At 42.7% G+C, this 26500-nt stretch overlaps 1 protein-coding gene across 1 annotated transcript in view; it reads left to right on the forward strand.

Annotated features, from left to right (window-relative positions):
- LOC310846447 (serine/threonine-protein kinase TNNI3K) overlaps nucleotides 1-26500 on the forward strand; it is a 151975-nt gene that overhangs the window by 20979 nt on the left and 104496 nt on the right. The window contains exons 7-14 of the mRNA XM_083742986.1: nucleotides 5106-5204; nucleotides 8053-8191; nucleotides 16618-16762; nucleotides 16862-16966; nucleotides 21191-21285; nucleotides 22223-22372; nucleotides 23663-23749; nucleotides 26230-26286. Coding sequence (XP_083599112.1) covers nucleotides 5106-5204; nucleotides 8053-8191; nucleotides 16618-16762; nucleotides 16862-16966; nucleotides 21191-21285; nucleotides 22223-22372; nucleotides 23663-23749; nucleotides 26230-26286 — 877 coding nt within the window. The remainder of the gene's footprint in view (nucleotides 1-5105; nucleotides 5205-8052; nucleotides 8192-16617; nucleotides 16763-16861; nucleotides 16967-21190; nucleotides 21286-22222; nucleotides 22373-23662; nucleotides 23750-26229; nucleotides 26287-26500) is intronic.

Below are 26500 nucleotides of genomic sequence, written 5' to 3' on the forward strand. Positions count from 1 at the left end.
GCCTGCTGCTTTTGAGAAGTGTGATGAGCCCTTGCACAATCTGCTTAGTATGGTCCTGAACTTCCACCCTCATATCTGACCCTGACCACCACTGGATACCTCCATGTCAGGTATACAGATCTCTAGGTATTCTAGCTGCAGAACCAGGTGTGTTCATTTCTTCTCCATCAAAACAGAACTTCTGCCCTGTTGCTTGCTAAGCTTCAGCACTATTCCTTGTTATGTACTACTGCAGTAGCCGTCTCAAAAGGGGTCAGATGACTGAAGGGCCCAATAGGATTTCTAGTATTATAAAGCTTTTGGCTATTTGTTTCTCAGCCTGATCAAATCATTCTCCTGACTGCTTCCCAGTGTAATGAAAGCATCAACCAGGCAAAAAACAACAACAATGAATCAATGTAATTTCTGAATAGGCAAACCAGCTTTACACTATCCATTCCCTCTTGCACTCCAAGTCTAGGAGGTGGTCTTGGCACAGTTCTTTAAATCACTTTAGCAATCAGTGTTATGAAGTTGATGCTCTTCAATCTCTCTGGCATTCTGATTCAGTTGCACTAGTCTTGGGCATAAATATTTCATCTTCCCTGCAATTTGACGTTAGATGTGCTTACATTAGAAAATGTGGTTTGTTGGTTCATCTGTTAATGCACAGACCTAAGCCTGGATTTCACCAGAAGAAAAGTGCAAATTTGCAGAATGTAAGTGGGAATAGGAAACAGGCGACAGACACAACTCTACCAGCTGTCTTCTTAAAAATACATGTTCACAAGACATCTGTGCCTGAATATTATTTTACAGCCCATAGATGGCAATACATGGGAAGCTGGCACTGCAGTATTTGTCTGTAGGTTTAGTATAATGGGCTTGTAGAGGCAGCGGCATAGCTAGCCGCTCGGGTGCCTGGTGCGGGGGCGTGTCCTGCAGCCTGGGGGCTGGGTGATCCGTGTCCATGGGGGCAAGGCGAGCTGCCCATGGGGGCGGGGTGAATAGGGCAGCTGAGGGAGAGGCAGTAGGCAGACGCAAGTCCCACGCTGCCATTTCAGGCAGTGAAGAAACTGCAGGTGCCTAAGCCACCACGTCATTCCCAAAAAGTTTCATGAGACCATTTTTTAAATAAAAAAACCCTCATTTTGTCACACACCCCAGTGATGACACCTGGGGCACACCGCACCCCACCCCCACACCCCTTCCTCCACCACTGTGTAGAGGCTATTGAATGGTTTAGTGCATGGGTAGGCAAACTAAGTCCAGGGGGCCGGATCTGGCCCAATTGCCTTCTAAATCCACCCCCTGGATGGTCTGGTAATCAGTGTGTTTTTACATGAGTAGAATGTGTCCTTTTACTTAAAATGCATCTCTGGGTTATTTGTGGGGCATAGGAATTTGTTCATTCCCTTCCCCCAAAATATAGTCCGGCCCCCCACAAGGTCTGAGGGACAGTGGACCGGCCCCCTGCTGAAAACGTTTGCTGACCCCTGGTGGACTATCAATAATAACTTCCACATGCAACTCAGTTATTCATGAGAATGATGTGAAATGTTTATAATAATGTTGAAATCAAGGTATCTGAAAGATATGCAGTTCAACTATGTGCTGATATTTGCTCAAAAAAAAAAAAAAATCTTGTGGTTGGCCCAAAGACAAATTCCATAACAAAATTGCCTCAGATGCCAATGATAATGGACCGGAAGAGCATTCTTCAATATATTTTTCAGTATTTAGCACACCCTCCAAAATTACTCTGATGAAAATAGAGTCCCATTCCACCACCATCACCATTTTATTATTTATACCCCATCCATATGACTGGGTTGCCCCAGCCAATCTGGGTCTTCTAAAAGTTGTATAGTTACTTAGCTCCTTTGCTCAGGGGTCACATAACTCCATACCCTCCAACATTTCTGATGAAAAGGACATCCTAAGGAAAAGCGGGACATTCTGGGATCAAATCAGAAACAGGAACGGTTCTGTAAATCCGGGACTGTATAGTGGTACCTCAAGTTACAAACGCCTCAGGTTACAAACGCTTCAGGTTACAAACTCTGCTAACCTGGAAGAGTTACATCAAGTTGAGAACTTTGCCCCAGGATGGGAACGGAAATCGTGTGCTGGCGGCGCAGCAGTAGCAAGAGGCCCCATTAGTGAAAGCACGCCTCTAGTTAAGAACAGTTTCGGGTTAAGAATGGACCTCCAGAACAAATTAAGTTTGTAACTAGAGGTACCACTGTACCTGGAAAATAGGGACACTTCAAGGGTCTGGATCTTTTGATAGTGAAATTATCCTTAGCATAATTGTATTTATTTAAAGCACTTCCCTTGAGATCTGCTAATCACATATACACAGACCATTTCTTAATTGCATGTCTATGCCTTCCTCTACCCAAGAAGACAGATTACATGTAACATTTCATCATACTTTGTTCTGCGGAAAATAATTCCATTCACTATATCTCTTATTTGTGAGGTAGCCAGTTTCACAACAGTTTAATCGTCCCTTTGTCTTATTTGATGGCTATCTCAGTATGAAATTCTTCTAGAGCTTCAAGGAGTTAACAAATCTTGCCAGTTTTTGAGCAAATCATATCTAGAGGACATGACTGATTGTATCAGTATCTAGTAAATTGGAAAGAATTAGGCCAGTGCTCAGACTTCATTGTGTTTGGGGTTGAATGACTTAATTAAAAAAAAAAAAGTTCAGAAAAGCATCTAAGAGATTCCTGAGATGTGTTAACCCAGCAATATAGAGTGCCTTTTGCTCATATGTATGGCTTAATTGTTGAAGCTGTCTTTCTCATTTTAATTTCACCTGCTAGAAAGTCAATAATAATTGATTAAATTTTGTTAGACGAATTCTTATCTGTTACCCTTGCCCGTGAGAGAAAATCCTTAGTTTATCTTAGGCGGCATTTGTTGACACACACTGTAACCCTTAAATAAGCCTTAACTGATGATCTCTTGTGGAAGTGGACATAATTTGCTTCAAAGGCTTTTGATCTCGCCCTCCACGAAGAAGTATTAACAAAACCACCAATGAGGAAGGAGCAAAGGCCATATTTATAATAAGAGAAATTTGTTAGGTAAAAGGAAACTGGATTGTATTGAAAGCCTGGTTTCCGGGGACCCAATTAACATGGAAACTGCATTCTGGGCTCTTTTTGAGAACGGCTGTTTGTGTATGTTAAACTGGATAGCAGGGAAACTGGCTTGAAGCACCTGTCTGGTAAAATAGAAACAAGTAATTGGAATGGTAACATGAGGGAACCAGGTCTTATAGTGGGGATGCCATAGCCGAAGGTCAGCATTTTAAAGTCTCATTGGTTTCAGCGGGATGAATAAAAGTGCCTGTAAAATGCTTAACTTTGGCTAGATCAGGGCGGTCCAACCACTCGGACCAAGTGGGCCGCAGGAGTACTTTGACACAGAACCCAGGAGCCACACACTGAATCAAATGTCCATATCATAAATTAAAATGTTTGCAATATAGTTAATATTATACACACACACACCCCACACACGTACGTAATATATTTATTTATCAAACAGATCAGAGCCATTCTTTCTTTTATATATATAAAAAGTGACCAAAAAGATCCAAAAACAAGGAAGCTGCCGAGTGTGAGGGGAATTGCTGGATGCAGGCAGGACTCTGGGCAGGAAAGCAAGGGAATTATTAGTGGCTCTTGGTGGGGTAGGACAGAGGGAAGAGACAGGAAAAGGGCGTGCTAACAAACAGCCTGCTGCTGCTGCTGCTGGACAGATTAGAGAAGTCCCACTCTGCTTTTATTCCTCCCCCCCCCCTTTCTCTCCTCCTTTGGCACTCCTCCATTGCCACCAATAGATGCAACACACACACACACACACACCCCTGTGCATGCACACTCACTCTCCCTAGGCTGTTAGGAATCCTCTCCTAATGCTGACTTGGCTGGAGAAACCGCCCATTTCTTTTCTTTTTTTCCTCCCATCATCCCACTCTGAGGAGGATTCTCAGCCACAGTTGGGATGGGCAGCCTTCAGTGGTTGCAAGCAAACCAGGGCAATGTTTTCATGGTGTTAGTTCCCTGCAGCTTTGGTACTCAGCAAGGGCCGCCCAGAAAAAGGCCTTGAGTGCTGCATACAGCCCACAATCTGCGCCTTGGACCACCCTGAGCTAGGTCATGCCATCTATCACTATTCTTTAGAGTTATTTAAATTTATTTTAAGATTGGAAGAGCAGTCTAAGGTAGGAGCTGATAACCTCTGAAGATGGTGAATTAGAGAAATATAGTTTTTTGAAAAAATCTTTGCTAATGGGGGGGTAGCATTAATAAAGCACCTTGAGATGATCAAATATAATGAATTAGTGCCATTGGATCAGCCACCTGCTTTGGCTGTAGAATTTCATAAGTTTCTGCAGCCGAAGCTTTCAATGTTCTATATACAATCCACTGAACACTCCCAGTTGATTTGACAATTGTATAGGAGTACTGCTTTTGGCATTAGCACTTGGTGGATATAAAAAGCTCTTCGGCTTTCAAAAAAAGTAGTACATTTATTTTTTTAATAAATATTTCAGAGCAGTCTCATTGACACTTCAATTTTGATCATTGTTTAGCAAGCAAATGATGCATAGTTTAGAGCTGTTTTGATTGAACAATCGACCTTCTCACTGAATATGAGTGTTATGTTGGAAAGAAACGTCCTTGCATGATTTATTTAAATGGAAGGCTCCTCATCTTCCAAAACATAGATAAGCTTTTGTGTTTGGAAGGAATTGTGTTTTGCAAATTAGCTGTGTGCACTTTTAATTAAAATATATATTATGTACTTTTTATAAGAATGTGTTTGCTCCTGTTTGTGCTTGAACTTTGAAGTGTGGGGGGGGAGGTTTGTACCTATCCTTTGTCAATCAATTCAGAGATCCTGCTTTCACAATTTAGTTCTTTTGTCAGGAAATATACTTCCAGATGCATTTCTGGGGCAACGCAGTTGACATGCAACATTCACTCAACGTCCCATTGCAATGTATTTGAAATGTAGCTGTAACATGGCAGAGCAAGTTTGTACAAAGTGACTTTGTTGCCACACTTCTAATAGGGATATTTCATTTCCCTCCTCCCTTCTAGGCTGTTGATATTCTTCTGCAACATGGGGCATACGTCAACGTGCAAGATGCAGTTTTTTTCTCCCCTTTACATATTGCAGCACACTATGGTCATGAACAGGTATGGAAAAGCTGGCAATGTGTGGTCTCAGATGGAGAACTTTATGTGCAATGTATAAGACGCCCTGCTACATGGTGAGGAGAGACAGAAGCAAGCTCAGGCTTTGTCCACACATGCATAAAAGCTATAGAAATAGTGAAGTGGTTCACACATTCACACATGGTGATGGCCTATGCGAATGAAGCAATGCAAAGGAATGATCAAATACAGAGCCTTTGCGTCACGCAATGTCAGCTTTTTAAAAAAGCTCTTTTCAATGGAGACTGTTCACTGATTCAACTGCAAGTCATCAGGTTTTGAGTAATCAAACAATGGGAGAGAGAGAGAGAGAGAGAGAGAGAGAGAGAGAGAGAGAGAGTGATATATATGAATGTGTGAACAGGCTACATATCAGTTGCCAGTAGTCTCAAGCCAGGTTTAGATTACCCATGAGTGTGCAGAATTTGATAACACACCATTCAACTCACAACTGATACTTGAAAGCTGTCACAGGAAACATTGTGTTTGGGATGCTATAAAATGAAACGAGCAGTCTGTCCATAGAATTTAATCTGTAATGGCTGCTTCATCCACCATCATTTCATGTTATGTTCGTCAAATGGTGAACATGTATGAACTCACCCTCACTTTGCTATTCTCACATCTTCCAGAGAGAGATTCCCCCCCCCCCAGCTCATTATCAGCATACCAGTAATCGGAACAACATATGCTGAAGTGATAAAGCTCATTTTCCACACAGCTGCAACACTGGTTTGCATCAAATACATATCACTTGTGCAAAGGAGAGTTATATGAGTCCGTTTATGTTTTGAAAAAGACATGCTAAACCATTGCAGAATGTTACCAGGTTTAACAGTACCTTTGGTTGACATCAAACTAAGTTGTACTCAGAGAAAACCCGTTGTAATTGATCAACCTAAGTCAGTCATATCTATTGATTTCAGTGAGTCTGCTGAGTAGAATTAATACTGGAGGCAACACATTATATCAGTGCTGGTTTGGGTTTACGTATGCATGTACTGAAGACTTCCTCAGAGTTGTTGTTGTTTTGTTTTTTTTGCAGTGTTAGTAGGAGATCTTGGGGCCCAACTCTTGGATATTGTCCTAAGTGCTCCAGACAAGCAAGGGTTCATGACCCCCAAATCTTTTGAGGCAAAGCAATGAATTTTGAGGTGCTCCCCTGAAGTTGCATTCTGTTCCTTTTGTGGTTCTTAAAATACTGTTGCCTCAGTGGACTGTTTAGATTATCTCATCCGAAGACAGCATGTGGCCCTTGGCTTAATTTCCTGGGATGGCTGCTTGACTGCCTGTGCTCCCCTATGTACCAAAATAAGGGTTAGGTGTGTTACAGGAAAAATCCGAGGGCTCCCTTGGACAAAACAAAGACACCAACCAGGATAACTTGGAGCAAAACAGCAGCCTGTAGGCTTGGCCTTTATTGAACTGTTGCAACAGGGTATTCCCCTCACGTGCAGGAGAGAGGAAAGACCCAGAAGAATAGTGTGCAAGGTCTTATAAAAACTTTTGAAATTCCCCTCCTCTAGGTCAAGCCCACCCCCAGAAAGGAGGGGTTGAGGGAGGCATACATTACAGAAAGGAGGTGCTGAGGGAGGCATACATTACAGAAAGGAGGGGTTGTGGGAGGCATACATTACAGAAAGGAGGGGCTGAGGGAGGCATACATTACAGAAAGGAGGGGCTGAGGGAGGAGTTGGTGGTAACTTGAGTGTCTTGTCACCTGGCTGGTTCCTCCTTCCCCCCTCCCCTTCCAGGAATTTCTAGGAGACAAAGGGGATTTTGCAGTTTCCTGCCCCCTGAGGGAAGATCTGATCAGTGTCCTTTGTTTGAATCTATTCCCATATGCAGGTTCTTTGTGATCTTGATTGTCTTCTGTCTGGGATCATCAGGGTTGGCATGGGCAGGGCTCCAGTGTATGTGCTGAGACAGTGAAGGGATTATGGCTGACTAAGTCACCCCCCTTTGTTAGTTCTTGTCATAGGGAGTAAAATAAAAATGGAACAGTGCAAATCCAATGTATGGTTGATTTTCTATGAATTTATAACAGAAATGTGGCGTATGTAGTGTGTGAGTGTGAAGTTTATACAAACAGAATGATTGGGGTGGGGGGGGGTTCCTGCTACAGGTGGAGGCAGATTCCTGTTGAGGTGTGAGTTTTAGCCTAAGCCGGAAGATGCTGACCCCAGGTGGGATATATTTTCCATTTCATTACACTACTTAGATGAAGGTGGAGAATGGTTTCCCAAAATGATTTGGAGAGTGTGTCCAAGGAAACAGATAGGTGAAAATATTGTAATAATGCATTCAGTAATGGTATGTGCAAGTGTTTGTGTGTGTGTTTTCATCCTTTTATCCCTCCATGTGAAAGGCTGAAAAGCTGGTTTATTTTGGTATGTTGCTTTTCAACAAATAGTCACAGTTTTGTAAAAATTATGCTAAAATGCATATGGTGCTTTTGTGATAAGGGTTTCAGCTTTTTTTTTGGGGGGGGGAGGCCTATAGCCTGGATGTATCTAATTCATGGGCATTTTACTTTATATTGTTACTCGGGTCAGTTAAATTAATAGGCTTGTAGCTGTTTCCATCCTCTTACCATCTGCAGCATTTCTGAAACAGAACTGCAACTGATGCTGCAAAGCAAGTATTCTATCAACATACAATTTAATTATAAATGCAGGCCTTGTTCTCATGATGATGGATAGATATAACATGTTCTGGATGTTACACAAATCACAATTTTCAAAAGCTGAGGTATACAGCCTATATATATTGTCCTGTGATTTCATAAAAAACACTAACATTGCTTACCATTTTAATTCCATGTTGATAGGTAACCCGACTCCTGCTGAAATTTGGTGCTGATGTGAACGTCAGTGGAGAAGTTGGAGACAGGCCCCTTCATTTGGCTTCAGCAAAAGGATTTCTCAACATTGCAAAACTTCTGTTAGAGGAGGGCACCAAGGCTGATGGTAAGTTGTCAGAAACATAACACTGAGGTTCTGTTTTAGAGTCCTGCACCCAGAAGCGGCCAGTGAGTGGGGGGTATCACGGCACACCTGGTCTTTTGGCAACAGCATCATTGCTGCTTACTGGACAGGAAAGGAAGAGAGCTGGGGAGTCAGCACTTCACAGGTGCATTGGTAGAGCCAATCTGGTCCTTCTGCTGGTTCTCCCCTGTAGACTTCTCTGCTACCTCACCCATCTCTCTGTTGGTCAGTGGCATGACTCTTCACTCTCCCACCTTACCTGCCAGCCCATAATTTAAATTGTTATTTCAAACCAGTTTGTGAACTTCAGGGTTTCTGACCTCTCAAACCTCTTGGTTTATATTCGTATTCTCTCTTCCTTTCTCCCCCATTTCCTGAAGGGTATCGACAGTCAGTGGAATGTCCAATGACATATTTTCCATACCAAATGTTCTTGATCTTATTAACAATTCAGTCTCATCATATCTCCCATCTCCACCTTTAGACATTCACAGCATTAGCTCTTCTCAAAACACATTCCGTTCCCATGGAGGAAGTATGACGTGGCAAAATTACTTTTGATTTGAAGGCAACACTTTCACTGAGAAAACAGATAATTAAAAATAAAGAAAATGAAAATTCTTAGCACTCTGAACTCTCTTGATCATTTAAAACTTCCTTGGCTCAAACAACTAGAGCATAGTTATTACTTCCACTGCTGTGCCTTGCAACCCACATCTTCCTGATAGAGCCTACGCCTGTGTGTACAGAGAAACAGATGCTGCCAAATGGTTAAGTCTGGTACCGCACTCTTATTGTAAGAAACCCAAGATGCATCCCTGTGAAGGAGGCAGCCTTCAGCCTTTTAACGATCAACTCTTCTTAAAGCTAGAAAGTAGCTCGCACACCAGATGTGAATTTCTACCAGCAGACAGAGAAACCTCTCAGTCACAAATTACAACTGTCTCGGAGAATTAAGAGATAGAGGCTTTTGCAGACTTCATGCCCGCCAGCTCTCTTACTTGGCTTTTTGGCAAGATGTTGATTCCTCCGCTCATAATTCAGTTACCCCCCACCCGAGTTCCCAGGAGCTGAAAACTTCTCAGTCTCCTGGTGCTTTTTCAGAGCACTGGAGGTTAATCCCCTGTTCACTCTTATTGCCAGAGTGAATTCAGTAAGCAAGATTTATGCTTGGCTACCATCAATCACCACACAATTATCTCCATTGGCAACCTGCCAACAAAAAAATGTTCAGTCCGCCATGTTCCTCCCTTGGAAGTCCCACTTTTGATAAAAGATTTGAAGCAAGAAACACAGGTGCCACTCAACAGGTGGTCTGGGAGGTAATTCCAGGCAACACAAAATAACTAGTAGAATGATTTAAGGGAACAGAATACTTTGGGGCAGATTCCTATGTCTACTGTTCTCCTATCAGAAGGGGTGTTGTGCCATTAACAGCCGTATACCCGGTCAACATTCATCCACTGTAATGTTTCCTAGAAAGGGGGTGTAGTGATGGTAAACTTTGACTTATTGATTGCCTGCCTGTCACTGAAGCAGTTTGAAGGCATAGGGATTGTGCTGGGGGGGGGGGGGGAGGCAACTCTGCTGTCAACCACCTTGCCCACTAAGGATTTTGGCCACTCCTGAGATGACCAGCCTGCAGCTCCATCCCCCCTCTTGCTTAGTAAATTCTGGACCAATACAAAATGCATTGGTCCATATGACACTTACTTTTTTGGGAGGGGATGGACATTTTATCTGTTTTTTCATACATAGCCTAGAAGCATTGGCCTCATTCCTCACATTGGTTGTTTCCACAGGTAATCACCCTGCTAGTGTCAGAGTGCAATGGAAATTGGTCTACACAAACACACAACACACTCTACTCAACAGTGCCTGCCAGTGTAAATTTAAAATATTCTCTGTGAGTCATGACAGTGTTACATACCTCCTACTCCCTCATAAAAAAGTGTAGAAGCAGCATGACTCAGATTTGTAAGTAATTCTCTCTCTTTTTCCCCACCGAGAGCCCTTGATATTTACAGCTTGATGTGTGTGCACCGAACCAATCTAATTATAATACTGGGGGCTGGGGGAAAGAAGTGGTATGTGCACCTACCATACAAAGCAGAAAAGGACTTGTTATCAGCAAGTTAATTTATTCTTAAAGAAGAGGAAATCAGGACACCGCTACAGATGATTTATTTTAAAATCTGTATCTTCTTGGGAAAGGGAGAGAGCAGCAGAGAACCTGGAAGCCGAAAATGTCTTAGCCTCAAAGTGGCACATTTTAAAACTTCAAATCTCCATGGCAACTGAGGATAGAGTTGCAAGCATTAAAGAAGGAAAAAATAATTCATTATTTACAATTAGCTCAAGCTGTTTTGAAAGCGTCCTCTGAAACGCAACCACATGTTGCCTCTCTGTACTTTTGACCTATCCGGTATAGCATGTTTTGACTGGTCAGCCATTTAGAGCTAGACTTCAGGTCACGGAAGCCAAGGGAGAGGACTGGTGGCTGTTGAGGCAGAACAAAAAGGTCAAAATGCTGTCAAATGTGGCTAAACATTTGCACAATGAAAGGTAGTGTCAAGGTTTTCCCTTCTTTCTTCCACTTGAAATGGAGTCAAGAAGGAGACTGTCACAAGCTTCTTTGTCACTGCAAGGTCTTGCAAGTTATGAAGAGGGGGAAAAACCTGCTTCTCTCAACAGTGGCTCAAAGGTTTATTTCTGCTATGGGTGGTTTCTGTCCCCCAATGTGGAGGGTGTTCTTTGGGGGAACATTGCTCTGTGATAAGGGCAGGTCTGCAACCTCTACTCTATGGCTGTGTATACATACCATACATTCAAAACACATGACTTTCCCCAAAGTATTCTGGGAAATGTATTTTACTCCCCACAGAGTGACAATACAGAGTGACAAACAAAAGTTCTTGTGTGCTAGAAATGTAGGCCTAGTCAACTGCCTCTGCACACTGAATCATTTATAGCATCCATTCCTTTGCATGTCAATGTCAATGCAAAGCATCTGGGTGTGTGAAGTCACTATTCAACTGCATTTTCCAAACCCATCTGCAGCAGTTAGACCAAGTACAGTTGTGTTTATTAGTAAACCACAGACATATAGACGTCAGGTGGTTCTTCACTTGCAGAGGCTCTGTGGGTAAGATTTGGATGCTCAGATATGGATATTAAATGGCCAGACTAATTCTCCAGATGGGGAATGACTGAACCCCGCTCCCTGGGGCTAAAAAATTCTCTTTTCAAAAATAATACCGCATATGGGCAGAGATCAGTTTATTTCCAGCATGTGTCATTTGCACAATATGTTCACTTATAAATCCATTCAATCTCATTAATTTATGGGTGGAGGGTTATAAAAGAAATCAGAACAAAAATCCAGAAGTCTTAATTATTTTAAAAATATGTGCAGCAAACGTCTCATATCTGACGTGGTGGTGCAAATTTAGTTTTCCTGTGATGGTCAGAAGGAACAGTCACCTTATTCATTTCCATCTATGACACATTTGACTGCTCTTATTTGCCAAAAGCAGCTGTCTCTTGTAACCCCACATGTTGTAAGTGGATTGCACTATAATGTCACTGTTTAGCTCAATATTGGATTTTGTAAAATCCATTATACAACAGCAGGCTGTCTTATTCATACACAATAGGAACTCTCTCAAGTTAAGGTCAGATGCTGCCAGCACTGTTTCATGTTTAAAATCTTTACTGTGTGGGGAGTCCAATAGTAAATTGGAATATTTCTTGAAAGATTCTTATCCTCTTTTTTCTTTCTTTCTTTCTGTGTTTCCTTGAGCATGTCACATACTTCAATTCGGACATTGCTTGCCCGAAGTAGTTCCATGCTCAGGGTCATATTAGGTCTCATATCATATCAGAGACAAAGAGCAAGTGAGTCAAACAGTCTTTACCTGCTACATTCTCCCTCTCACCCTGGGGCTATCCACAAGAACTGGTGTGAGTTACAGAGTTGGAGAAGAGGATCTTTGGGAACGCTTCCAATGTTTTTATAAGCCGTCTCACATTTTACTGAGAAAATGTGTGTTTCAGAGTGAGCCTTGAGCTCATTTGAGGCCCCCCTCCCAACCCACCTTCTTTGTAAACCCTGTATGGCATATATCAGGTATGTCCCCCACTCCTCCAATCCCTTATCCACCCATTTTTAGGGCTGGCAGATTGTGCATACGGATCACTTGTGATCTACAGGTAATGGGTGGGAGAATATCAATGTATGGCCCCAAGGTTTGTTCCTGTACATCATTTGGTGTAGTGTGCATCTGTTTCAAACACAGTGACAGTATGGTGGTTAGGCATTGAGTAAACCTTTGTATGGAGGGGAGGTTGTAGTCTTCGCCTGCCCCTCCTCAGTAAGGGTATCCTGTTAAAGGCATCCAAGGTGTGAATCCTGTCTGAAGCCTGGCCATTGGCTAGGACCATGTCACAGCCCCTATGGAGACCCCCCTCAGGGTGCCCCTATTTTATGTAAGTCATAGGGCACCCCCTATCGGTGGTTTACCCAAGAAGATGCCTGCTTCTTGGGAGAGAAGCTATGATAAATCTAGACAGCATCTCAAAAAGCAGAGACATTACCTTGTCGACAAAGATATGTATAGCTGAAGCTATGGTTTTCCCAGTAGTGATGTATGGAAGTGAGAGCTGGACCACAAAGAAGGATGACCGCTGGAGAATTGATGATTTTGAATTGTGGTGCTGGAGGAGACTCTTGAGAGTCCCATGGACTACAAGAAGATCAAACATATCCATTCTTAAGGAAATCAGCTCTGAGTGCTCACTGGAAGGACAGATCCTGAAGCTGAGACTCCAGTACTTTGGACACCTCACTTTGGAGAAGAGAAGACTCCCTAGAAAAGACCCTGATGTTGGGAAAGATTGAGGGCACAAGGAGAAGGGGATGACAGAGGACGTGATGGTTGGATAGTGTTCTCGAAGCTACCAGCATGAGTTTGACCAAACTGTGGGAGGCAGTGGAAGACAGGAGTGCCTGGCGTGCTCTGGTCCATGGGGTCACGAAGAGTCGGACACGACTAATTGACTAAACAACAACAACAATGAGCAACATCCATTACCACTTCCTATTGCCTCCCAGTATAAGATCGTATTATACCCATTAGAGCTATTCTCACCAAGTCTTTTTTAACCTGATTGCCATCCAGGCTATATGCATTCATTTATTATGCCATTCACATCCAGCCCATCATTTGCTTTTCCTCACCCATACAAACAGCTCTCAGCTAAGATTTTCCTTATGCAAACAGGTAGGCACAGCAGCAAGAAATATTATGCACCCTGTCCCATGTCCCTTGCCTGATTTCCTCCTGATGACTTTTACACTAGGAATATTATGCAGAATATGCTGCTAAAATGGAAATCCGTTATGAATTGCATATTTTTTTTGCTCACCTGCTTCATCTTTCATATAAGCAAATATGTCAAAGACTGGAGGTTTTCAAAAGTGCACCTGGGACATTGGCTGCCAACTGAAATAATGCGTGAATCCAGCAAAGAACTGTGGGCAGCACTCCAAATCCTTTGATGCACACTTATTGCCAGATTATTGGCATAGATGGATTTTTTATTTTTTAAAAAATACTTGGAAGTAACACTTCTTTGAGGCCTTGTTATTTGAACCGAACCTTTGGTAGGATTAGCTGTTTTTAAGAAGCATTTTAACTATATTCATTCCCTCACCCCTCACTCTTTCTGTTCCTTTTGCCTTCTACACTTTTTACTCCTGGTAACTAAGGCAACTGGTTTTACGGGTATCAAGATGCAAGAGCTATGCCAATGCACTGCTTTAAAATTCTCTCTAAAACATTTTTGAAGTATCTCCTTCTATAAATGATGGAGTACATGCAGGATATATGCTGTGATGAGCTCACACTGATGCTAATAAGTAATGCATCCATATTATTACTGGTTAGACCGTTCCATCACATGTCAATATGCCTTTCATGGAGAATTGTACGCAAGAGAGAAAGGTAGACAGTTCTGGGATTGTATTCTACTGAGAGTTAGACACTTTTTTGCCTTCAATCAAAAAGGGATTCATGGGCAGTTTTCATTGGGACTGAAGCAAAGAGTTGTGACTATTTGAAATTCCCAGTTTCATAACGTTTTGAATATGACATTTGATCACGAAATTAGACTTCTCACTTGTTTTTATTTGGGGGAGTTGCCTCGTGAGCTGTCAACTGCTGAAGACTAGGGTAAAGTGGGGGAACCTCGGGACCAAGGGGCTGAATGTGGTCCTCTGAGCCCCTCTAGCCAGCCCTTGGGACTCTGCTCAGGCCACATCCCTCACAATCTCTGCTCCACACCCTCCTTGAGTTCTTTTGCATGGCTGGAAGGTGTCATTTGAACTGGGATAATGTCTCTGGCTTGCCTGGATGCAAGTGTGTGTTTGTGTTTGTGTGTGTAGAACTCTCTAACTTTTCTGAGGTTGAAATTTCACCTATTGTAGAAAGGTAAGTATCATGTGGGTGGGACTGTGGGTTAAACCACAGAGCCTAGGACTTGCTGATCAGAAGGTCGGTGGTTCGAATCCCCGCGACGGGGTGAGCTCCCATTGCTCAGTCCCAGCTCCTGCCCACCTAGCAGTTTGAAAGCACGTCAAAGTGCAAGTAGATAAATAGGTACTGCTCTGGCGGGAAGGTAAACGGCATTTCCGTGCACTGCTCTGGTTCGCCAGAAGCAGCTTAGTCATGCCGGCCACATGACCCGGAAGCTGTACGCCGGCTTCCTCGGCCAATAAAGCGAGATGAGCGCCGCAACCCCAGAGTCGGTCACGACTGGACCTAATGGTCAGGGGTCCCTTTACCTTTAAGTATCATGTCTATCGACCTTCCCACCTTTTTTCTCTGCCTCCTCCCCGCCCACTATTGGAATGTGGACTGCATACGTTTGTCCATGAGAGAATGTAGCCCCTGGGATGAATACAGTAGCCAGTGAGGTTAATCTGTGCAGCAATTACAGCTTCTAATTGAGATCTCGAGTCCCAAGAGCAGAAGGCCTTGCATAACTCTGCTCACACAAGATGCCTCTGTCTGATTTTGTCAATTCACCCCTCATCCAACAGTCACCTGGGTCCCACACAGGGGGTCACTCTCCAGAAAGGCTTTCAGGAGTTGTGGGATAGAAGGCAACGGAGGAGAATGTTTCCCAATGAAGATTCCCCACCAACATCTACAGAGATGGTGAATCTCTTTCACTTCTTGCTTTTATATGCTTCCATCCATCCTCATGTTCATCCCTCCCCCATACCACACCCCACGATTCAAATAAGTATTTGAAATTGCTCTTGGTACTTTTCTTTTACTGTTGATCTGCAGTAACAGCATTAATGTATTTCAAAGTAGGTCTGGATTTTCCATGCCACAGAACATTGCTCCTTAATATCAAATAGCTTTGCTTTCTCATTCATTTTGTAATAACCCAGGTGCTTGTTTCCTTTTAATTCCTGCCTTTTGGATCATCATTTTTGCTCCGCACTGTTAATATGCAGGCAGCAAGGTTTCTTTGAAAAGGTCGTTAATTCAACAATGCTTTCTTATTTTCCTTGACTGAAAAACCTCACCATGATATTCAATAAATATTGCTGCAGCAATAACTGATTACTATCTAAGCAATTACAAGAAAATGGCATCAAGGAGCAGCTTCAGAGTACAAATCCTTTATCAGTCAGTCAAAATATTTGAGGGTCAGGGTGCTGCTGTGGCTAGAGTGTTTGCCTTGGCCAAACGATATGTTGTGGCAGGTTTCTTGATTATTATTTTAAAGAACAAATGGAGCCATCGATAACTGCCTCAATTTGGATAAGGAGCAAAGCATTGAGTAGCTGCCTGTTCCAGTTTCCCAACTTCATTTCCCCCTGCCACAACTGTGATATGTCCATGTGTACAACATGGAGGCCTCTGAGTCAACCAGTAATGTTTTCATTTTACTGAGGAAATAAGAGTGTGTGTGTAACTCTTTCCTCTGCTCCAGTTTCATGATCCAAATGCCTCCAAAGAGGATTGTGTTGCTTAAAGTTCTCAGAGTATACTCTTTTTTGGGGTTGAAGGAAATGTCCCTCCACATTAGATTCACAAGCTGATCTTGATTTGAGTATGTTTACATTGCATTTTGCCTTCCTCTGCAGAGTTCACTTTTGGTTCCCTTTTCTGGGCCGGCTTAGAACTCTTTGCTATGGAGGCACCTTCTGCTGCTTGAATTATGTGGTGTGGATTGAGCAGGTTCATTCTCACGGGTGGTCCAATTGGTAGTTCATGAGCTATCTGCCACATCTGTGATCTGTGAGGAAAGCTTTCTTTGAAGATGACCTGCTAATTTCTCTCTCTCTCTCTCTCTCTCTCTCTCTCTCTCTCTCTCTGATTCAATGACAGTGAATGCTCAAGACAATGAAGACCACGCTCCCCTACATTTCTGCTCTCGATTTGGGCACCATGACATCGTCAAGTTCTTGCTCCAAAGTAATTTTGAAGTCCAGCCCCATGTGGTTAATATTTATGGAGACACACCTTTGCACCTGTGAGTAATGAGCACTGCAGGGCTGTTCTGCTTGGCCTCCGTTGTGGTTCATCTTCTCATACTATTTAAAAACACTAAGCTGACACTTTTTCTCCTTAGTGCTTGCTACAATGGAAAGTTCGAAGTTGTAAAGGAATTAATTCAACTCTCAGGGACAGAAAGTCTCACCAAGGAGAATATATTCAGTGAAACTGCCTTTCACAGGTAGGCCATTTTATATGCCTGTGCCCGCTTTGCCCCCTCACTTGAGAAGGTTACAGCACAGGAAGTCTGCCTCAGAAAGTGTTGGGTCCTCTGCTGGATCAGCCAATAACCCAACTAGTCAACAAGCCGTCTCTCACAGTGGCTAACCCAAGCATCCCCGAACTTGCTCCCCCAACTGTTTTGGGACTACAATTCCCATCATCCCTGATCACTGATTCTGTTAGCTAGGGGTGATGGGACTTGTAGTCCCAAAACATCTGGAGGGCCAGGTTTGGGGATGCTTGGGCTAACCAGATGCCTGTAGGAAGAAGAAATACTTGAGTCCCTAAAGCTGCTCTATAACTTTCTTTTCAGAGGTAAAAAATAGCAGTATAGAGAGGCAAATTTTGATCTGGAAAAGGAGCCATTCCCTTTCCAGTCTTTTCCCACAGATACAGCCTACTTACGGTAGGCTGCTTTGAGTTACAGAAAATCACAGAGGAAAGAATCTCCACATGACATACAGTGGGAGCCTCAAAGTCATTTCCTCAGCTGTAAAGGGTGTGAGGATGTGAACAATGCAACCTGTAAAGCATTTTGAATACTAACTGTGCTGTGGAAATAGTAATTAATATGGTAACATGTATTTTGATCTTTCAAACATCTGGGAAGTATTTCTTATTGAAGTGTGCTGGCAATAAAATCTGTAATTGAGTTTTCTGGCTTCCTCCTTAAAATGATCAAGCTTCCACAAGAATTCTTTGCATTTTCACAAAAAAACATTGTTACCACCATCTGCTACGTAGACATAATATAAGAAGGATATCAGTGTGTCGTGAAATCAAATATTTATTATAATTGTCTGTTTCTTGCGTAGGAGCTTAAAGTTGGAAACTTACAAAAGTCCCTGCAAAATAGTAAGGTGGCAAGACGTAGTATATATGAAATACCTTTATGTCTCCATTTAAAAAATATTGATATTCAGCCCTTCCATAGTATTTGCAGAGCTCATGTTCAAAAACACAATAATAGAATCCAACATGGATTAATCAAACAATGAACACCCAAAATAAATAGCAAGAAAAGTGCAGCGTATAAGACTTTTCTACAAAACAAAGAGCTGCAGAGAGACCCCTCCAATCTGGCAGATCAAATGCTCTGTGGACAGGTAATGAAACAGAATGAAAAAGGGTGATCAAACAGTCCTCCCAAGGTAATTTTTTCACTCAGGTCATGGCCAGCACAGAAGGCTTTCTCCTATGTCTCAACCAGCTTCTTGTCCTCCTAATCTAACAATATCTGACACAGCTAGTAGCATTGCCATACGTCCAGGATTTCCCTGGACTTTTCTGTCCTGATTTTCACTGTTTGAAATGACAACCCCTAGAACAAAACTGTAACATGAACAGTTTAAAAAATGTGTGTACACTCAAGGCTCAGGTGAACAGCTCCAAGACAGACTACAGTGGTACCTTGGGTTACAGACGCTTCAGGTTACAGACTTCGCTAACCCAGAAATACTACCTCGGATTAAGAGCTTTGCTTCAGGATGAGAACAGAAATTGCACAGCGGCAGCGGGAGGCCCCATTGGCTAAAGTGGTGCTTCAGGTTAAGAACAGTTTCAGGTTAAGAACGGACCTCCAGAACAAATTAAGTACTTAACATGAGGTACTTGAGGTACCACTGGATCTGTTTCCAAGTGGGCACATGCATAAATCTTTGCTGTGTTATGCTGACTTCCAGGTAGGTCTTGGAGGAGTGTTTGCCTCCAGATTTTTGATCTTCTATACTGGAGGAGGTTGAGTGGGGTGAATGGAGACCCAGAACTGTAGAGCTCTCTGTTCCGCCCACCAAAAGCGCATTGGTGACCTAAGGAAAGCCCCCAAATGGGTTGCTCAAGGATAGGCATTAAGCTGGCCCATGATCTGCTCAATTGTTCCAGGCTAGTGTAGCTGTGGGTTAAACCACAGAGCCTAGGACTTGCCGATCAGAAGGTCGACGGTTCGAATCCCCGCAACGGGGTGAGCTCCCGTTGCTCTGTCCCAGCTCCTGCCAACCTAGCAGTTCAAAAGCACGTCAAAGTGCAAGTAGATAAATAGGTACCGCTCCAGCGGGAAGGTAAACGGTGTTTCTGTGTGCTGCTCTGGTTCACCAGAAGCGGCTTAGTCATGCTGGCCACATGACCCGGAAGCTGTACACCGGCTCCCTCGGCTTATAGAGCGAGATGAGCGCCACAACCCCAGAATCGGCCACGACTGGACCTAATGGTCAGGGGTCCCTTTACCTTTACCTAGTGTAGGTGTGAGGAGGTATTTGACTGCACCTCACCTGGAGAACCCCAGCCAGGATGAGCAACAGGGCTGCTGATGCAATAGTGACTATGATCTCCCGCTTGGACTACTGCAATGCACTCTACGTGGGGCTACCTTTGAAAGTGACTCGGAAACTACAACTAATCCAGAATGCGGCAGCTATACTGGTGACGGGGAGCGGCCGCCGAGACCATATAACACCGGTCTTGAAAGACCTACATTGGCTCCCAGTATGTTTCCGAGCACAGTTCAAAGTGTTGGTGCTGACCTGTAAAGCCCTAAATGGCCTCGGTCCAGTATACCTGAAGGAGCGTCTCCACCCCCATCATTCTGCCCGGATGCTGAGGTCCAGTGCCGAGGGCCTTCTGGCGGTTCCCTCATTGCGAGAAGCAAAGCTACAGGGAACCAGGCAGAGGGCCTTTTCGGTAGTGGCGCCCACCCTGTGGAACACCCTTCCAGCAGATGTCAAAGCAATAAACAACTACCTGACATTCAGAAGACATCTTAAGGCAGCCCTGTTCAGGGAAGTTTTTAACGTGTGATTTTACTGTATTTTTGGTTTTTATGGAAGCCACCCAGAGTGGCTGGGGAGGCCCAGCCAGATGGGCGGGGTATAAATAATAAATTATTATTATTATTATTATTATTATTATTATTATTATTATTATTATACTCCACTCCCCCTTGCTGAGGTTTTGATTACTCTGTTAGACAGCAATATTAACAACAAAATACAGACTATATTAAAACAATGCAGAAATCAGTGAACACCACCTGAAAAGGTTTAGAGATGTTGCGAGTTGCCATATTTCAAGAAGTAAAAATCCGGACAGAAAAAGTTGTTGAGGGTTTGTTTGTTTGTTTGTTTGTTTTTTGCAAAACGCTTCCTGGTTGTTTGCAAAAACTCAGATATTTTGCTGATTTTACCCGGGTGGTAATTTCGCCATTGTAATTCTGGATGTGTCCTGGAAAAACCAGACATATGTCAGAAAGGGAAGAGAAAGGCTAGGGTAACCATGAACCTGGCCAGGGACCGCATGCAAGACCCTCAGGTCAAGTCTAATAAACGCCTTGGTCTTTTCAGCTGGTTCTTATTTTGCTCAACAAAGGCCCTTGGAGCAGGGCCTAGTCTGCTCATTGTAAACCACAGGTTTCAGAATAATAGAATCACAAATTTGTAGAGTTGGAAGGGACTATCCAAGAGTCAACTGGTCCAATCCCAAGGGTAATCTGGTCCAATCCCCTGCAATGCAGGAATTTCTTGCCTGAGGTGGGGCTCAAACCCACAACCTTAAGATTTAGAGTCTAGTGCAGGGTGTAATTTTGGGACTACAACTCCCATGATCCCTAGCTAACAGGACCAGTGGTCGGGGTGATGGGCATTGTAGTCCCAAAACAGCTGGAGGGCCGAGTTTGCCTATGCCTGGTCTGTGGGACTGAGCTGTCCCACAACCTGTCACATGAAAGCTCTTGGAAGGAAGAGAAGAAGAAGAAGAGAAGAGTTTGGATTTGATATCCCCCTTTATCACTACCTGAAGGAGTCTCAAAGCGGCTAACATTCTCTGAGGGCCCACCTACATATTTGTTATTTCAAGTCATGGGTCCCAGAGTCCTGTTGCATTTCCTGGGAAAACCCACTGTTTACAACTCGATCAGAACAAACGTTCGGGTTTTCTGCAGATTGACTTTTGTTCAGATTCTGTAATAAATAACATGTTTTCATTGGAGAAAGTGGCAGGACAAAAGAAAAACTCAGACCCATGACTTGGAATCATGGGGCAAACAAAAGAGTAGATGGGGCCTGAGACACACAAAGTTTTCTGTGGTGCTTTTATACGATTTACAATGTTTATAATTTATTGACTACCTGTATTCAGTTTTATTAGCTGGGACTTTTTGATTTAAACAGGGTGTTTTTTTTCCCTATTGTAGTGCATGTACCTATGGCAAGAACATAGAACTAGTCAAGTTTCTCCTTGATCAAAATGTGTTGAGTCTCAACCACCAAGGAAGAGATGGACATACAGGTAAGACTGTGAAGGTCTGTATGAGAGAGGTAGAGTTGGCATTTGGAGAAGCCATGCGCAATGGAGCTTCTTTGCTCAGCTCTGCCAGCACCCATGCAGTGCAAATGTTACCCCTTTTACAAGCCGTTGTACAAACCAAGCAAAACAATTGCCATTGGGCCACTAGATGGCTATTCCAAGTCCACTTCCATTGTGGGAACTTATGGGTGATTTCTCATGTTAGTCCAAGACCCAAAAAGGACATCTGTTGGCTTCTCTAGCACCTTTCCCCCATGGTTCTGATGGAACTGCTAAAGCAGAAGATGCGCATCTTCCCCTAAATAGAACTGTACCATCCAGGGTGCATCTGGAACTTATGCAACACCTGTTGGTACCTGATGCCAAGAGCCTATTATATCAGGAGCAGAGAAAGCATGCTTTGTAAGCAGCCCTGTTTGAGGGAGTTTTTGAAGTCAAAAAGACCGGCAAAAATTACCATATTTTTCACTCCATAGGGCGCACCGGACCATAGGGCGCACCTAGTTTTTAGGGCAGAAATAAAGAAAAAAAATTATTCCCCCCCCCCAGCCCCAAAGAGCAAAGAAGCCAAGATAGCCAGCGGGATCCATCCCGCTGACTGTCTTGGCTTCCTCTTTAGCCACGCACAACCTTTCCAGCCGGGAGAGGCTGTGCGCGGCTTCATTTTTAGCCACGGGGCTGGGGCTGGGGCTGGGGCAGGGGAAGCCTGAGCTTCCCCCGACCCAAGCCCCCAGAACAGGTCCAGGAGCGGAGGCAAGGTTGTGCAGCCTTGCCGCCGCTCCTGGAGCTTGCGGGCTGGGGGAACGTTCCTATATTCCTAATCCATAGATGAGTTTTGTTGGTCTTCTACAAGTGCTTTTACAGTGTTGTGGAAATTTGGATGACAGCCAATCTCCCTTTCCCGCCTTTAATTTTCTAGGGTTGCATTCTGCTTGCTATCATGGCCATATCCGTCTCGTCCAATTTTTACTAGACAACGGAGCTGATATGAATCTGGTTGCCTGCGATCCCAGCAGGTCTAGTGGTGAGAAAGATGAGCAGACCTGCTTGATGTGGGCCTATGAGAAAGGTACAGCAGTTGTGGGGTGGGGGGGATACTTTTATATTACAAACATAGCATTGCAGCTTGGAAAGCACACGAGAGCATAAGTCCAGGCACACGGACAAAGCCTGTCTTTATGTGTCAGCATCTGAAACTGAGAGGCATTCCAAGTATAGGATTTATGCTTTCAGAAATACTAACCAAAGCCTTAATTCCAGGCAAATTAAATTCAAACCATCCTCCGTTCCAATAAAATAAGAAATCCATCATTGTATATCCTAGTTCAGAAAAGGCATCTTCTGCCTTCAAGTATAGACAAGGATTTAGGGTTAAATTCCCCCCAAGCCCTTATCACCGAACAAGGTATCGCAGACATCATTAGAATGCAGTTATCCATGAAGTCCATTAGGAAGTCAGGGACTACTATTGATTTTATGTGGAAGCAAACTCTGGTTCTACTGCGATGGGCAGCAAGTGGCATAAACCTCCTTTAAAGATAGATAGCTCTCCTTGATTTCCTGCAGAAATTCTTCAAAGAAACTGCATATCTCTGTGGTTTCTGCTTTGCTGTACCGTGCGTTACACATTTCACAGATCTGCCCTGGCAACAGCTCAGATTCATGTTCTGCTTCTCTTTGTCCTCCAAACTCAACTAGAAAACGGTCGATTCTCAGAAGCTCTTTCCTTTGTGCTCATCTGTTGCTGAGCCAGGGTATGTTTCTACATTAAAATGTGCATGAACCTGCTTAAACCTCGGTCCATTCTGGAGTCATAAACAACCCTACTTCAGAGAGCAATTTCAATAGTACATCTATAGAAATATGATATATATATATATAAATATAAACTATTTTATATTTTCTATAAATATAAAATCCATATAATAATATGATGCCATTTGCTAGAAGAGAGTCTTTTATGGGTGGATGTAGATTCAGCATCCTTTAACCTACCCTGAGACTTTAGGGTGAAGTGGGGGAATAAAATAGTAATTATAATTTTAACTATTACCATGTTTCATTTATTAGACATCAGTGTTTTCAGGTTTGAATTGTTAGTTGGCATCGTCTGTTTTTTTCAAGAAGATAGCATTTCAAGATTGCCGTGATTCATATTTTATTCTTTTATTTGTTTACATTAAAGTAAATTGAATGCCGACAAAAGCTGAGGACAGATTATATTGTGTTGGTGGGTATGTGTTTTTTAGAGTTTAAATTGTTATGACTAAGTTATTACTGTCATGGTGCACACACTCATCCAGTTATGTTTATTGGTTTTTGTTTTTATTTGCTTATTATTTCAAATGGTGTCTTCCAGGACATGATGCTATTGTCACACTGCTGAAACACTACAAAAGACCTCAGGATGAATCCCCTTGTAACGAATACTCCCAACCTGGGGGAGGTATAGTATTCACAAAGTTTTTTTTCATTTTGCACTGCTAAGAATGCAATCTAATAGATTTCTTTTCAATGAAGTAGATAGGCAAGAGACTAGTTTGCATGAAGAACCCCATAAGAGTACAAAGAATTAACAGCCTGGAGCCAGACTAGAGATAGCAGAGGTAGCTGTCCACTGTAGAACCTGATCAGCCTCTTAGGGACCAAACTGGGAAGCAGGTTGGGCAGAAGACTGAGAGAGATGGGTGAAATCGATCCTTAGGCAGGTTTGGCCAATAGAGAGGAGAGAGGAGAAGGCTAGAAGAAACCTCCAGGTTAGAGGGCAAGAGAGAGAGAGCAGTAGGGGATGCAAACTTTACAGAAGGCTATGGGCTGGAGGTTGAAGGAATTAGATATGGTTCTACTTCCTGCCATGCCCAGGAATAATGGTTCTTTCTGACATCCAGAGAGCAGAAATTAGAAGGAAAGAGATTTCCAGAAACAAGCATCACCCCCTATACCTAAGATGCCCCAAAAGCTAGACTATTAATTGCAGAGTCACTCCCCTCTTTGTACATTTGCAAAATATTTGGTTAAACCAGCAGTTATCTGCATGTGCTTCTGTTTGGGTCAAGGATGTAGAAAGTCAGTTTGATGCTGAGCCCTTCCTTCCACTCATAATTTCATAATGGCAATGGCTTGTAGGTTATAGTTTAGGCAGAATAGCACATTTGATTGCATTGACCCATGTCTTTATTTTTTTATATGCTTTCCATTTTTATTTCTTTTTAGAATTCCTCTTTATCTTAAAAAAAGCTGTCATTCCATGTTGCATGCAATAAAGTGAGAAAGAAAGATCCCTTCCTACATGTTTGATTTGTTGTTCAAGCATTCTCTTTGTGTTGTTTGCTTTCCTTTGATGTCACTTTGATTACTTGTGCATTATGACTCCCGTCCTAAAACTTTTATTTGAAGTTAGCTGTATTGAAATCAATATTTATACCTCAAATAAAAATAAATGCATATATTCATCCGAAAACTTCACTTCTTCCCACCCCTGGGTCAAATGCCTTTAGTTCATAATTCCAAGGATTAATAATTATTTTCTGACCAACTATTCAGCTTGTGCTCAGGAAACACCCTTGTATAAGCAAAAAGAAACCCCACTGTTTTACTGAAGGCAGAAGATGGATTTTGCAAAGTTAATGTATAATAGTCACAGAATTGGATGACAGCCTAGTTCTGGAGAAATCAGTGGACATTTTATTTTTATTTTTACTGATTTCCAAGATAGCCAAGTAATTTGAGGAGAGTGGATGGACTTCCCTTCCGCCTGTGCTTCCAATCACATGTGATTTCCCCCTCAGGCTTTATCTCTGGTTATTCTGATTTTAAAAATAGCCACCACAAAAAGTCTTAAAATGCTCCTTTCCCTTGTTTAATATTGTGTATATCTAAAAGAAGAGCTATGAATCTTGCTCCCGTGCATCTCCCAAATCTCTTTGAATACTACATCCCTTCTCTCCTAGAATGGAAATGGTCCATCCATATCCAAGATTTTTCATTCCATTGATGGCTGAATCCCCGCATGTTTGTTTGTTTATTATTTTAATTCATATTCTGCCCTTCATTACAGTGTCCCAGGGCAGGGTACATGCAATCCTACAATACAGTTTTAAAATATTATTGAGAACTTCTGTTAAAAGCAGAGCTGAAACAATAACCAGCACTACCACAAAACAGGAGGGGATGCCACAAAATCTTTCTGTCTCTCAGGTCCATGCTATTGCACCATGGACCACAGTTCCAAGATTTTCAAAGTACAGACTGAAATATAAAGTAAGCCCTTACTTTTTTAACTTCTCCACCCCCATTGTTCTACCCGGACACTGAGGTCGAGCACCGGGGGCCTTCTGGAGGTTCCCTCACTGCGAGAAGCAAAGGTACAGGGAACCAGGCAGAGGGCCTTTTCAGTAGTGGCACCCGACCTGTGGAACACCCTCCCACCAGATGTCAAAGAGAAGAACAATTACCAGACTTTTAGAAAACATCTGAAGGCAGCCCTGTTTAGAGAAGCTTTTAATATTTGATGCATTACTGTATTTTAATATTTTGTTGGAAGCCACCCAGAGTGGCTGGGGAAGCCCAGCCAGATGGGCAGGGTAATAATAATAATAATAATAATAATAATAATAATAATAATAATAATAAATTCCAGTGTATACATTTAAACCAGCTTAGAAAATATTTATGCAGTCTAAAGCTTAGGTATGAATGAGTCTATGACATTTCCTTAGCCTTGATGGAACAACATGGAATTTCCATGCCCATGTTAATAAAGCTAGATCAAAACTATATCACCTACAACACCAGCCCTGCTTTTCAAAAGACAGGTTTATAATAACCTAGAATGAGACTTCTTAGGTGCTTCACACACAGAGAGAGTATATAAAGTGATACATTATTTTTGAAAATCTGTAAGCCTACGTTTTCTTTTTATTTCAGATGGATCCTATGTGTCAGTTCCGTCTCCTCTAGGGAAGATTAAAAGCATGACGAAAGGTATTTTTAATGTCAAATTGAATCTTTTATAGCAAAGGTGTTTTCCTAGATTTGTCTATTCTGGGCATCCATGAGAACAGTTCCGCTGGTGGCACAACTGCTGGGCATGCCTATCTTACCTGTGTCTGTGTCTCCACTCAGTTTGCCTCCCATACTTTTGATAGCTGGCCTGACATGGGGAAAAAATGACAGGCAATGCTGTTTCTATCACTTC

The sequence above is a fragment of the Podarcis gaigeae genome (genome assembly GCF_964106915.1).
Source record: "Podarcis gaigeae genome assembly, chromosome: 6".
Lineage (NCBI taxonomy): Eukaryota > Metazoa > Chordata > Lepidosauria > Squamata > Lacertidae > Podarcis > Podarcis gaigeae.